Here is a 12,401-nt window from a genome sequence, read left to right on the forward strand (position 1 = left end):
GCATAATGGACTTGAAAAATATTCTGTCTGGATGGTACCGTATATATATATATATATATGTGTGTGTGTGTAAAAAATATATACTGTATGTATATATATATACACACACATATATATACTGTAAAAATAATATATATGTGTGTGTGTGTGTGTAAAAAAATATATACTGTATGTATATATACACACACATATATATACTGTAAAAAGAATATATATATATATATGTGTGTGTGTGTGTAGATCTATGTATTTAAAAATATATATATATATATATATGTAAAAAAAAATATATATATATATATACACACATGTATAGATATATATATATATATATATATATATATATATGTACTGTAAAAAAAAATATATATATTTTTGTGTATATATATATTTACTTTTTAATACCTACATATATACACACACATATACAGTGGTCCCTCAAGTTACAATATTAATTGGTTCCGGGATGACCATTGTAAGTTGAAACCATTGTATGTTGAGACCAGAACTCTATGGAAACCTGGTAATTGGTCCAAAGGCACCAAAATGTCATCCAAAAATAGGAAAAAGTGAGGATTAAACATAAATAAGTAGATAACTAATATAGATAAAGCAAATCCTTCCATATAAAAGTAATAAAGAGCTGCTGGGAGCTGTAAATCACTGTCTAAGTCAGTGTTTCCCATGCAGGGAGCCTCCAGCTGTTGCAAAACTACAACTCCCAGCATGTCCGGACAGCCAAAGGCTGACCGGGCATGCTGGGAGTTGTAGTTTTGCAACAGCTGGGGGCCACCCTGCTTGGGAAACACTGGTCTATGTAGAGGACAGGAGCTTCTTCAGGGTCCTGTACAGTACACAGTGTCCAAAAAAGTAATGGAGTCGCCTTCACCTGATGTCCAAAGGAGCAGCTAACCCTGGGACAGGTAAAGTGTACAGAACATGTAATACCTCCCTGTACTGTAGGGGGCGCTACCAGACACCAGTCAGTGCATACACTTCAGTAATACAGGTAAAGTGTACAGAACATGTAATACCTCCCTGTACTGTAGGGGGCGCTACCAGACACCAGTCAGTGCATACACTTCAGTAATACAGGTGTTTTACCAGTGAATGTCCATTCTGATTGGTCGGTTCTTCCGGCCATTGACACGTTTCACAGATCTGGACTGTCTGTACATTGTATGTTGTGTCTGGTTTCAACTTACGATGGTCCAGAAAAGACCATTGTATGTTGAAACTATTGTATGTTGACGCCATTGTAAGTTGAGGGATCACTGTAGATAGATATACGTATATGTCCATTACTTTATTCACATGTGTAGTGTATTAGTCTGTGTAAAACTGACAAAGGGTTAACTACAGAACCCCAAGACGTGTTATTTTATTGGAGCTGGGAACCTGAGCGCTTTTCCTATTGTAAAATTTTAAAATGGCTGATAACAGGGAGCAATAGAACGTGTTCAACTACACGGTCCATAAAGAGATTTCCATAAGACTCAGCGATTAGATGCGGATGATGTCACTACATTGGATTACATCACTTGTCTGTTCTCTTGCAGCTGACCGCCTCTAAGTTTCCCGTGGTGATAAAGATGGGTCACTGTCATTCCGGTATGGGAAAGGTGAGTGAAGTTTACAGGTCGACCCCGGGGCAGTCTATAGGAATGCTCAGGTCGCTGGACGGCTGCACATTACACACTATGACTTGTGACATCCTTCCTGTGCCCGAGGTGTCACCCGCCGGTCGCCTTCTTCCTCCGCATACATTTGGCCTTCATTTACCTCTCTTCCATTTCCTATGAAGAAACCATTGAGGTCTCCTATTCCCCAATCATGTAAGGTGTCCTATTGACCTTTAAGTATATACATCAGGGTGAAATGGCTTTATCGATGTCGGGTTGTTCAATAATAAGTAGCTGGGAGTTCCCCTGATTGGGCAATGCCATTAATCAGCACCTATGTTTTGCATTGGTTCACTTTTGGATGGGTAAGGAAGCTACTTTATCCATCAACGCCCTGATATATTGCTACATCCGGGCCTGGACCTCTACACCCTTACTGTCAGCTGCCTTTATAGGGTTCTGGCCTTCTGATTGAGATAAAACGTAATCCTTTATGATAGTCAGAGTCAAATTCATACATTACAGTCATTATCCCAGTGTTTCCCTACCAAGGTGCCTCCAGCTGTTGCAAAACTACTACTCCCAACATGCTCGGACAGCCTTTGGGCATGCTGGGAGTTGTAGTTTTGTAACAGCTGGAGGCATCCCGGTTGAGAAAAACTGGCATATAGTAGAAACTGAGTGTTGTGATTGGCTATCGATGTAAGGGAGGAAGTACCTGTGTGTGTGCTCCTGAGAAAAAAAAATAATAATTCCACCAATTTCCCTGTCTCTCAAGAATAGCTTAAGGCAGTGTTTTCTAACCAGGGTGCCTCCAGCTGTTGCAAAACTACAGGCACCTTGGATGGGAAACACTGCATATAGTATGAACTGAGTGTTGTGAATGGCTATCGATGTAAGGGAGGAAGTGCCTGTGTGTGTGCTCCTGAGAAAAAAAATCCCAAATTTCCACCAATTTCCCTGTCTCCCAAGAATAGCTTAAGGCAGTGTTTTCTAACCAGGGTGCCTCCAGCTGTTGCAAAACTACAGCCACCTTGGATGGGAAACACTGCATATAGTATGAACTGAGTGTTGTGATTGGCTACAGATGTAAGGGAGGAAGTACCTGTGTGTGTGCTCCTGAGAAAAAAAATCCCAAATTTCCACCAATTTCCCTGTCTCCCAAGAATAGCTTAAGGCAGTTTTTTCCAACCAGGGTGCCTCCAGCTGTTGCAAAACTATAACTCCCAGCATGCCCAGACAGCCGTTCGGAGCACTAAACTAGAATCACATTTTTGACCTTTTTAGATTTGCACAAAGAAAAATGTGTTATATTTATCTATCACTGATTGAATGACCCGCACTCTCATGACTATTCCAGGTGAAGGTGGACAACCAGTATGACTTCCAGGACATCGCCAGTGTGGTCGCCCTAACAAAAACCTATGCCACGTCTGAACCATTTATTGATGCCAAGTATGATGTCCGCATCCAAAAAATTGGAAACAATTACAAAGCCTACATGTAAGTACCAAACATACAGAAAGCACATAACTATAACAGGGACCCCTCAGCTCTTCGTGGGGACCCGTCACCTGTCAGTGCTGCCCAAACCACAGGCAGCATGAAACAGCTGCAGTGAATGGGATTTACTTGCTCGGGATGAGTAGTCACTGGAGGAACGGACCCCGCGTCTGTCACCCGCCCCACCAGCCTTCAGTGATATGTCTCACTGTACACAGATAGTGATATGTCTCACTGTACACAGATAGTGATATGTCTCACTGTACACAGGTAGTGATGTGTCTCACTGTACACAGGTAGTGATGTGTCTCACTGTACACAGATAGTGATGTGTCTCACTGTACACAGGTAGTGATGTGTCTCACTGTACACAGGTAGTGATGTGTCTCACTGTACACAGGTAGTGATGTGTCTCACTGTACACAGATAGTGATATGTTTCACTGTACACAGGTAGTGATGTGTCTCACTGTACACAGATAGTGATGTGTCTCACTGTACACAGATAGTGATGTGTCTCACTGTACACAGGTAGCGATGTGTCTCACTGTACACAGATAGTGATGTGTCTCACTGTACACAGATAGAGATGTGTCTCACTGTACACAGGTAGTGATGTGTCTCACTGTACACAGGTAGTGATGTGTCTCACTGTACACAGATAGTGATGTGTCTCACTGTACACAGATAGAGATGTGTCTCACTGTACACAGGTAGTGATGTGTCTCACTGTACACAGGTAGTGATGTGTCTCGCTGTACACAGATAGTGATGTGTCTCACTGTACACAGATAGTGATGTGTCTCACTGTACACAGGTAGTGATGTGTCTCGCTGTACACAGATAGTGATGTGTCTCACTGTACACAGATAGTGATGTGTCTCACTGTACACAGATAGTGATGTGTCTCACTGTACACAGGTAGTGATGTGTCTCACTGTACACAGATAGTGATATGTTTCACTGTACACAGGTAGTGATGTGTCTCACTGTACACAGGTAGTGATGTGTCTCACTGTACACAGATAGTGATATGTTTCACTGTACACAGGTAGTGATGTGTCTCACTGTACACAGATAGTGATGTGTCTCACTGTACATAGATAGTGATGTGTCTCACTGTACACAGGTAGCGATGTGTCTCACTGTACACAGGTAGCGATGTGTCTCACTGTACACAGGTAGGGATATGTCTCACTGTACACAGGTAGTGATGTGTCTCACTGTACACATAGCAATGTGTCTCACTGTACACAGATAGCGATGTGTCTCACTGTACACAGATAGTGATATGTCTCACTGTACACAGATAGTGATATGTTTCACTGTACACAGGTAGTGATGTGTCTCACTGTACACAGGTAGTGATGTGTCTCACTGTACACAGGTAGTGATGTGTTTCACTGTACACAGGTAGTGATGTGTCTCACTGTACACAGATAGTGATGTGTCTCATTGTACACAGATAGCGATGTGTCTCACTCTACACAGATAGCGATGTGTCTCACTGTACACAGATAGCGATGTGTCTCACTGTACACAGATAGCGATGTGTCTCATTGTACACAGATAGCGATGTGTCTCACTGTACACAGATAGCGATGTGTCTCACTGTACACAGGTAGTGATATGTCTCACTGTACACAGATAGTGATATGTTTCACTGTACACAGGTAGTGATGTGTCTCACTGTACACAGATAGTGATATGTCTCACTGTACACAGATAGTGATATGTTTCACTGTACACAGGTAGTGATGTGTCTCACTGTACACAGGTAGTGATGTGTCTCACTGTACACAGGTAGTGATGTGTTTCACTGTACACAGGTAGTGATGTGTCTCACTGTACACAGGTAGTGATGTGTCTCACTGTACACAGATAGTGATGTGTCTCACTGTACACAGATAGTGATATGTCTCACTGTACACAGGTAGTGATATGTCTCACTGTACACAGATAGTGATGTCTCACTGTACACAGATAGTGATGTGTCTCACTGTACACAGATAGTGATGTGTCTCACTGTACACAGATAGTGATGTGTCTCACTGTACACAGATAGTGATGTGTCTCACTGTACACAGGTAGTGATATGTCTCACTGTACACAGGTAGTGATATTTCTCACTGTACACAGATAGTGATATGTCTCACTGTACACAGGTAGTGATGTGTCTCACTGTACACAGATAGTGATGTGTCTCACTGTACACAGATAGTGATGTGTCTCACTGTACACAGGTAGTGATGTGTCTCACTGTATACAGGTAGTGATGTGTCTCACTGTACACAGATAGTGATGTGTCTCACTGTACACAGATAGTGATGTGTCTCACTGTACACAGGTAGTGATGTGTCTCACTGTACACAGATAGTGATGTGTCCCACTGTACACAGGTAGTGATGTGTCCCACTGTACACAGGTAGTGATGTGTCTCACTGTACACAGGTAGTGATGTGTCTCACTGTACACAGGTAGTGATGTGTCTCACTGTACACAGGTAGTGATGTGTCTCACTGTACACAGATAGTGATATGTCTCACTGTACACAGGTAGCGATGTGTCTCATTGTACACAGATAGTGATATGTCTCACTGTACACAGATAGTGATGTGTCTCACTGTACACAGTTAGCGATGTATTTTACTGTACACAGGTAGCGATGTGTCTCACTGTACACAGATAGTGATGTGTCTCACTGTACACAGGTAGTGATATGTCTCACTGTACACAGATAGTGATGTGTCTCACTGTACACAGGTAGCGATGTGTCTCATTGTACACAGATAGTGATGTGTCTCACTGTACACAGATAGTGATGTGTCTCACTGTACACAGGTAGCGATGTGTCTCATTGTACACAGATAGTGATGTGTCTCACTGTACACAGGTAGTGATATGTCTCACTGTACACAGATAGTGATGTCTCACTGTACACAGGTAGTGATGTGTCTCACTGTACACAGATAGTGATGTGTCTCACTGTACACAGATAGTGATGTGTCTCACTGTACACAGATAGTGATGTGTCTCACTGTACACAGATAGAGATGTGTCTCACTGTACACAGATAGAGGAAAATGCTGTCACGATGCCGGCTGGCAGGAGGTGGATCCTCTGTGCCAGAGAGGGATTGGCGTGGACCGTGCTAGTGGACCGGTTCTAAGTCACTACTGGTTTTCACCAGAGCCCGCCGCAAAGCGGGATGGTCTTGCTGCGGCGGTAGTGACCAGGTCGTATCCACTAGCAACGGCTCAACCTCTCTGACTGCTGAAGATAGGCGCGGTACAAGGGAGTAGGCAGAAGCAAGGTCGGACGTAGCAGAAGGTCGGGGCAGGCAGCAAGGATCGTAGTCAGGGGCAACGGCAGGAGGTCTGGAACACAGGCTAGGAACACACAAGGAAACGCTTTCACTGGCACAATGGCAACAAGATCCGGCGAGGGAGTGCAGGGGAAGTGAGGTATACATAGGGAGTGCACAGGTGAACACACTGATTAGAACCACTTGCGCCAATCAGCGGCGCAGTGGCCCTTTAAATCGCAGAGACCCGGCGCGCGCGCGCCCTAGGGAGCGGGGCCGCGCGCGCCGGGACAGGACCGACGGAGAGCGAGTCAGGTACGGGAGCCGGGGTGCGCATCGCGAGCGGGCGCCACCCGCATCGCGAATCGCATCCCGGCTGGAGGCGGTATCGCAGCGCACCGGGTCAGTGGATCTGACCGGAGCGCTGCAGTAGCGAGAGTGTAGCGAGCGCTCCGGGGAGGAGCGGGGACCCGGAGCGCTCGGCGTAACAAATGCATCACCCAAGGCCAAGAGCAGCTTCATAAACTATGATTTCACTGCGCCCCCCGCACACTGCACTTGATGTATGAAAGGCCCCTTAAAGCTAAGTAAGATGGCAGTGATGGTAACAACATCCAGCCGGTGTATGATATCTACTGCTTATATACTCGTCCTAAAGCATATGTCCTAATGCTGGACTAGTTCTATTAGAAAGTCTCCTCATCCCAGTATTAGATAATAATTCATACAACTGGTCACATTCTAGAACACTGACACCTGGGGTACAGGATGATAACACTTGGGGTACAGGATGATGACACTTGGGGTACAGGATGATGACACTTGGGGTACAGGATGATAACACTTGGAGTACAGGATAATAACAATTGGGGTACAGGATGATAACACTTGGGGTACAGGATGATAACACTTGGGGGTACAGGATGATAACACTTGGGGTACAGGATGATAACACTTGGGGTACAGGATAATGACACTTGGGGTACAGGATGATAACACTTGGGGTACAGGATGATAACACTTGGGGTACAGGATGATAACACTTGGGGTACAGGATGATAACACTTGGGGTACAGGATGATAACACTTGGGGTACAGGATGATGACACTTGGGGTACAGGATGATGACACTTGGGGTACAGGATGATGACACTTGGGGTACAGGATGATGACACTTGGGGTACAGGATGATGACACTTGGGGTACAGGATGATGACACTCGGGGTACAGGATGATGACACTCGGGGTACAGGATGATGACACTTGGGGTACAGGATGATAACACTTGGGGTACAGGATGATAACACTTGGGGTACAGGATGATGACACTTGGGGTACAGGATGGTAACACTTGGGGTACAGGATGATAACACTTGGGGTACAGGATGATAACACTTGGGGTACAGGATGATAACACTTGGGGTACAGGATGATCACTTCTGCTCTATCACGTCCTGTCCGGTCCTGTCTGGAGAATACTGTCGGCCATTATCCCGTCCTCTATAGGTCCAGTCCAGGTTTCCTTTGCTGTGGTCTCCTGCAGGAGTCTTATATCCGGAGCTCCTCCACATGGTTTGCGCTGTTTATTATTTGTCGCTGTTTATGACTATTTCCTTCTTTCAGGCTGGAAATAGATTTCACAGTTTACCTAAAGCTATAAATATCCCGGTGTCGGTCTCTCTGTTATGGGGCGCTCTCCCTCCCTGTCTGCCGCGCAGGTTTTTCTGGTTGGGTGCCACGTAATATTGGCCTCTCCCTGCTCTCTCGCTGTCGCTGACATGACCCGGCATGAGTCTTCACAACACCTAGATCCTGATCAGCCCATCTATGAGGACACACAGATCCCGCAGTCTGTGGGAAAGTGACATGTCTCATTACGTGGGCCCAGGACGCTCTTAGTGGTCACCACGGGGTTTTTCTGCTGCCCATAAAACGCTCTTTAGAACATCCTTAGAAGGAAAAGCTGCCGCGTCCATGAGGGATTTTATCACCATCAGATGTCTGAGAAGAAAGAGATAAAAAGGAAAATTCCCAGAAAGCCAAATCTCCCCTCACATTCTAAAAATTCCCACATTCACGTGAACACAAAACCGTCTGGTCACAATTATCCAAGCGTACCTGAGAACAGACCGGAAGGGTGGGGGGGCTAGAACAACCCGTCCCGGGGGCCGTCTCCTGGATCGATGCCTTAGAGTCTATTCACACGGCGGAATTTCCGCTTGTAGAGTGCGGAATCCCATAGAAGTCTATGGGCTTTAATTTAAGGCGAATTCCACAAGCGGAAATTGTGCCGTGTGAATAGACCCTTGGTGTCGCCTGACGCAGACGAAGAAAAAACAGAAAAGTGCGTGAAAATTCCTAGAAGAATTAGTGAGCAGTATCTAGATACATGGATCCAGACCAGTGTATGGAAGAACCAGCCAAGATTTAGAACCTTGGTCCTGCAAGAACTGTAGAAATATATGATGTTCAGTCTTGTATAGAAACAGGGCCTGACCAGTCAAGCATTCAGTCATGGCCGTAAATGTTGGCCCCCCTGAAATCTTTCTAGAAAACAGTATTTTTCTCAAAGAAAAGGATTGCAGTAACACGTGTTTTGCTATACAGTGATCCCTCAACTTACAATGGCCTCAACATACAATAGTTTCAACATACAATGGTCTTTTCTGGACCATTGTAACTTGAAACCAGACTCAACATACAATGCTACAGACAGTCCAGATCTGGGAAACCTGTCAATGGCCGGAAGAACTGACCAATTAGAATGGGCATTTACTGGTAAAACCCCTGTATTACTGAAGCGTATGCACTGACTGACGTCTGGTAGCGCCCCCTACAGTTCAGGGAGGTATTACATGTTCTGTACTCTTTACCTGTATTACTGAAGTGTATGCACTGACTGGTGTCTGGTAGCGTCCCCTAGAGTACAGGGAGGTATTACATGTTCTGTACTCTTTACCTGTGCCAGGGTTACCTGCTCTTCTGGACACCAGGTGAGGGCGACTCCATGTTAGGACATTGCGTGTACTGTACAGGACCCTGAAGAAGCTCCTGTCCTCTACATAGACCCGTGTTTCCCAAGCAGGGTGCCCCCAGCTGTTGCAAAACTACAACTCCCAGCATGCCCGGACAGCCAAAGGCTGTCCGGGCATGCTGGGAGTTGTAGTTTTGCAACAGTTGGAGGCTCCCTGCTTGGGAAACACTGACATAGACAGTGATTACAGCTCCCAGCAGATCTTTATTACTTTTATATATAAGGATTTGCTTTATCTGTATTAATTATCTACTTATTTTTCTTTAATCCTCACTTTTTACTATTTTTGGATGACATTTTGGGGCTTTAGAACCAATTACCAGGTTTCCATAGAGTTCTGGTCTCAACATACAATGGTTTCAACATACAATGGTCGTTCCGGAACCAATTAATATTGTAACTTGAAGGACCACTGTACACATGTTTATTCCCTTGGGGGGGGGGGATTCACCAACATCAGTGTATGGTAGAGCTTTTTTTTTACCCCTTTCTGCTGCGTGTACTTGTCATTTACCTGCGCAAAATGTACTGAACTTGCGCACGGGTCTCAGTGAATCATGTGCAGTAATAGAATCTCAGCTCTTGAAAAAAAATATAAGGCAGACTTGTACGTGTGCTCGGAGCTGGTGTATATTTGCGCCAAAAAAAAAAAAAGACGCAGTTAATAAATTCATGTCTACCAGAAAAACGGCTCTACGGTACACCTGAAGGGTGACATCTTTAGAAAAAGTTCCACCAAAAAAGACGCACAAAAAGAACGCAGGAAATATCGATTTTGCGCAAAAAAATACACCTAAAATGACTCTGTATAGATGAATCCCCCCCCCCCCCCTTTGTGTGTATTGGAACTAAACCAAAAAGGGAGGGAAAAAAAGCAAATTGGACATCATGTCACCAAACTCCAAAAATGGGCTGGACAAAATTTTTGCCACCCTTTGGAAAAAATAACTGAAATCAGTGGCTTCCTATAACCATCAATAAGCTTCTTACACCTCCCAGTCGGAATGTTGGACCATTCTTCCTATAACCATCAATAAGCTTCTTACACCTCTCAGCCGGAATGTTGGATTACTCTTCCCATAACCATCAATAAGCTTCTTACACCTCTCAGCCGGAATGTTGGACCACTCTTCCTTTACAAACTGCTCCAGGTCTCTTATTGGAAGGCGCCTTTTCCCAACAGTAATTATAAGATCTCTCCACAGGTGATCAATGGGATTTAGATCTGGACTCATTGCTGACACTTCAGAACTCTCCAGCGCTTTGTTGTCTCCATTTCTGGGGGCTTTTTGACGTATGTTTGGGGTCATTGTCCTGCTGGAAGACTCAAGATCTCGGACGCAAACCCAGCTTTCTGACACTGGGCTGTACAGTGCGACCCAAAATCCGTTGGTAATCCTCAGATTTCATGATGTCTTGTACACATTCAAGGCACCCAGTGCCAGAGGCAGCAAAACAACCCAAAACATCACTGACCTCCACCATATGTCACTGTAGGTACTGTGTTCTTTTCTTTGTAGGCCTCATCCCATTTTCGGTAAACAGTAGAATAATGGACTTTACCAAAAAGCTCTATCTTGGTCTCAAGATGTTTTCCCAGAAGGATTTTGGTTACTCAAGTTCATTTTGGCAAAATGTAGTCTTGCTTTTTTATGTCTCTGTGTCAGCAGTGGGGTCCTCCTGGGTCTCCTCCATATCGTTTAATTTAATTTAAATGTCGATGGATAGTTTGCGCGGACACTGATTCTCCCTGAGCCTGCAGGACAGCTTGAGTATCTTTGGAACTTGTTTGGGGCTGCTTATCCACCATCTGTACTATCCTGTGTTGACACCTTTCATCAATTTTTCTCTTCTGTCCACGCCCAGGGAGATTAGCTACAGTGCCATGGGTTGCAATCTTCCTGATAATGTTGCGCACTGTGGACAAAGGCAAATCTAGATCTCTGGAGATGGACTTGCAACCGTGAGATTGTTGATATTTTTCCCCAATTTTGGTTCTCAAGTCCTCAGACAGTTCTCTTCTCCTCTTTCTGTTGAACACACTAAGTGAACTTCTCTCCTTTTTATCTGCTTTCAGGTGTGATTTTTATATTGCCCACACCTGTTACTTTCCCCAGGTGAGTATAAAGGAACATCACATGCTTGAAACAATCTTATTTTTCCACAATTTTGAAAGGATACCAATAATTTTGTCCATATCATTTTTGGAGTTTGGTGACATTATGTCCAATTTGCTTTTTTTTCCTCCCTTTTTGGTTTAGTTCCAATACACACAAAGGGAATAAACATGTGTATAGCAAAACATGTGTCACTGCAATCCTTTCCTGTGAGAAATACTTCATTTTCTTGAAAAATTTCAGGGGTGCCAACATTTACGGCCATGACTGTATATACCGGAGGTATAGTCATGGACATGAACTTGAAGCCTAGAAAAGGCAAAAATAAAAAGTAAATAGTTAACGTAAAGTCTAGAACACTGATTCCCAACTTATGGCGGGGGGGGGGGGGGGTAGTTTTGCAATAGCATGAGAGCCATAGGTTGGGCTTGCTCTAGAACAGACAGACAGTATAAATAGTTATGGACTTGAACTCAACGATTGGCTGCAACTTGGCCTGGAACAGTATACAGGATAGAAACTTGAAAGAAGTAAAAAGGCTGCTGGTCTAGAACATTTGTACAGTAGGATAAATCATGGACACGAACTTGAGTCCAAGAAGAGGCATAAAGTCAATGGGATGAGACACTTTAAGAACTGGAACAAGTATGCAGTAGTGAGTCAAGATGAACAAGAACTCAAGTCTTAGAAGAGCCTAGTACAGGAGTGGAGACATCTGGAACAATTATACCGTTGGTTAGTCGCGATCTGGAATAATTATACCGTTGGTTAGTCGCGATCTGGAATAATTATACCGTTGGTTAGTCGCGATCTGGAACAATT

At 44.3% G+C, this 12,401-nt stretch overlaps 1 protein-coding gene across 4 annotated transcripts in view; it reads left to right on the plus strand.

The window, feature by feature from the left end:
* SYN1 (synapsin I) overlaps positions 1–12,401 on the plus strand; it is a 101,165-nt gene that overhangs the window by 74,842 nt on the left and 13,922 nt on the right. For all 4 annotated transcript variants that reach the window (XM_056537702.1, XM_056537703.1, XM_056537705.1 and 1 more), the window contains exons 6-7: positions 1,560–1,622; positions 2,983–3,125. In XM_056537702.1, the coding sequence (XP_056393677.1) occupies positions 1,560–1,622; positions 2,983–3,125 (206 nt within the window). The remainder of the gene's footprint in view (positions 1–1,559; positions 1,623–2,982; positions 3,126–12,401) is intronic.

Source organism: Hyla sarda, chromosome 9 (genome assembly GCF_029499605.1).
Source record: "Hyla sarda isolate aHylSar1 chromosome 9, aHylSar1.hap1, whole genome shotgun sequence".
NCBI classification, from domain to species: Eukaryota; Metazoa; Chordata; class Amphibia; order Anura; family Hylidae; genus Hyla; species Hyla sarda.